The sequence below is a fragment of the Pinus tabuliformis genome, chromosome 4_1, assembly GCF_031772625.1.
Source record: "Pinus tabuliformis cultivar Carrire ecotype Pingquan chromosome 4_1, CPIR1, whole genome shotgun sequence".
Lineage (NCBI taxonomy): Eukaryota > Viridiplantae > Streptophyta > Pinopsida > Pinales > Pinaceae > Pinus > Pinus tabuliformis.
The window spans coordinates 539,598,409-539,600,735 of NC_142303.1; the positions used below are offsets into that span (position 1 = coordinate 539,598,409).

The following is a 2,327-nucleotide window of genomic DNA, read 5'->3' on the forward strand; positions in this document are numbered from 1 at the left end:
TCCTACGCCCGCATATGCGTCTTCATGCGCCTAGACAAAGCCCTGCCGGAATCGGTAAGTCTCTCTCACCGTGACTATGAGTGGATCCAGCCTTTAGACTATGAACATGTTCTGTTTTGCTGCCGTAAATGCCATGCCATAGGGCATCTATTTAGAGATTGCCCCCTGAATGCTCAAGACAAAGCCCCCTCACCCTCTGATTCGCAGTCCAATGATGGCTTCACCAAAGCCCCCACTCGCAAGAGATCGCATAAAAAACCACCCACCGGGAAGAAACCCAAACAGAATACGGCCTCTGACCATGCAGTCGGCAATAGCTTTGGAATCCTAGCTAATATCGCGGACGAGCATACTACTTCCTCTCCTCCAAGTTCTGACCACCCCTCTTCCTCTTCACAGCCACCTCCCGAGGCCCCTCCATCCAAAGCCCCTCCCTCTAAAGATCCCCCCAGCCCACAACTTGGAGAGCAAAGAGAAGCAGCGGGACAAAGATAGCGAAATGGAGGTTGATGGATCCTCAGGCCCCGTCCCGGATCGAAATATTACCACGGAAGAAGACAATCAGGTGCAACAAATGGAGGAAGAGCCGAAAAGTATAGATCTACATGGATTAGACATACTCGAACTAGAAGCAGCATGCAAGAAGAAAGCATATGAAAGCATCCTAGAACTATAGCTGGACAAACTGGAAATGGTCATTTCCAGGGCCTATTATCAAAATCAGCTTGGCATCCATCCAGGAAGTCACTGGGATCTTAGCCAAACCCTAAAAGATTCCAAAAAAAGGGGAAGAAGAACAGACCTCCAAAGAAAAATAGCGCTCGGGAAGATTCTGGTAGACTCCGGTAGGTATGCTAAGCTTACGAAGTACTACAAGCCCTCCCCCAATAGTGAATCATGAAGCTCATTTCATGGAACCTCAGGGGGCTCAACGGCCCAGGAAAACTCAGAATGCTTAAAAATATGGTAAAAATGGAAAAGCCACAAATTTGTTTTTTCCAAGAAACAAAATGTAATAGCACAACTCTAGAAAGAATCCTCTCCAAAGCTTGGCCAGGATGTCAATCAGTTGCTGTAGATGCATCTGGCGCTTCAGGGGGATTAGCCATTGCATGGAACTCTCAAGCACTCACTCTGTCGGACTTCCATGCTTCACACAATCTCATACAGGCTACCTTCCACATAGTCGGCACAAATATTCATGGGAATCTCTCGAATGTTTACTTCCCTCAGGAAGCAAAGGAAAAGATTGCTCTCCTCCACACCTTAGAAGTCCTCAACGCCAATCGAAGGCACCCACTGTGGATAGCGGGAGGGGACTATAACATGATCACAAAATTAGAGGAGAAGATTGGCGGCAGAAACAAGTTGGAACAGGAAAACACCTACTTCAAAAACTTTATTCAGAATGCATCCTTGATAGACTTACAGTTCTGCAATGGCACTTTTACGTGGAGTAATCGCAGAGCAGGCCTTCATCAAATAGCCTCCAAGCTGGATCGCTTTCTCATATCAGATAACTCGATCCACTTGGGGGGGGATTTCTCGGCGGCCATTCTACCACACTCTGGCTCTGATCATTGGCCGGTTGCCCTTCAATGGCAACGTCCAGGCAATAACACGCGAAGACCTTTCCGCTTTGAGGAGTTTTGGTTCACTCATCCCTCTCTCAGAGACTTCGTTAACTCCACATGGACCTCCTTCCACCCTCAAGAAGGATCCAAGATGTTACAGTTTCAACAGAAACTCAAACATCTAAAGCTCTGTCTCAAGAGATGGAACAGAGAGACCTTTGGAAACATATTCAAGGCGCAAAATAATCTTCAAAAAGCCCTGGAGAAATTGCAAAGAGAAATAAGTACATGCGAGCACACAGAGAGAACCCTCGAACAGGAGCAAAGCATCCACAATCAGCTTGAAGAAAGAAGAAAGGAGGAGGAGATATACTAGAAACAAAAATCAAGAATCAGATGGCTAAAAGAGGGAGAAAGAAATACCAAATTTTTCCACAGAACAACAGTGCAATGCAGAATGGGCAACAATATCCCTTACATTCAAAAATCAGGAGGAGAAAAGGTGGAGCAACATGATGAAATTGAGAAGATACTCCTCGAACACTTTAAGCAGGTCCACCAAGAACCTGACGTCAACAGACATCGGGCAATTGAAAGAATTACCTGCAATATACCAAAATTAATCACAGCAGAGCATAATGAACTCCTCCTTAGCCCAATTCAAATGCAGGAAGTGGACAATGCAATGACTCAGCTTAAAGATGGAAAAGCTCCCGGCCCGGATGGTTTTACCACTACTTTCTTTCACAAGTT

General features: G+C 45.9%; 1 protein-coding gene across 1 annotated transcript; it reads left to right on the forward strand.

Annotated features, from left to right (window-relative positions):
- Nucleotides 1-499: 499 nt before the first annotated feature.
- On the forward strand, nucleotides 500-1,950 carry LOC149176968 (uncharacterized). Its single transcript, XM_089421622.1, has 2 exons — nucleotides 500-593; nucleotides 1,097-1,950. Exons 1-2 carry the CDS (start codon nucleotides 500-502, stop codon nucleotides 1,948-1,950), a joined length of 948 nt encoding a protein of 315 aa, XP_089277748.1.
- The last annotated feature ends 377 nt before the right edge of the window (nucleotides 1,951-2,327 follow it).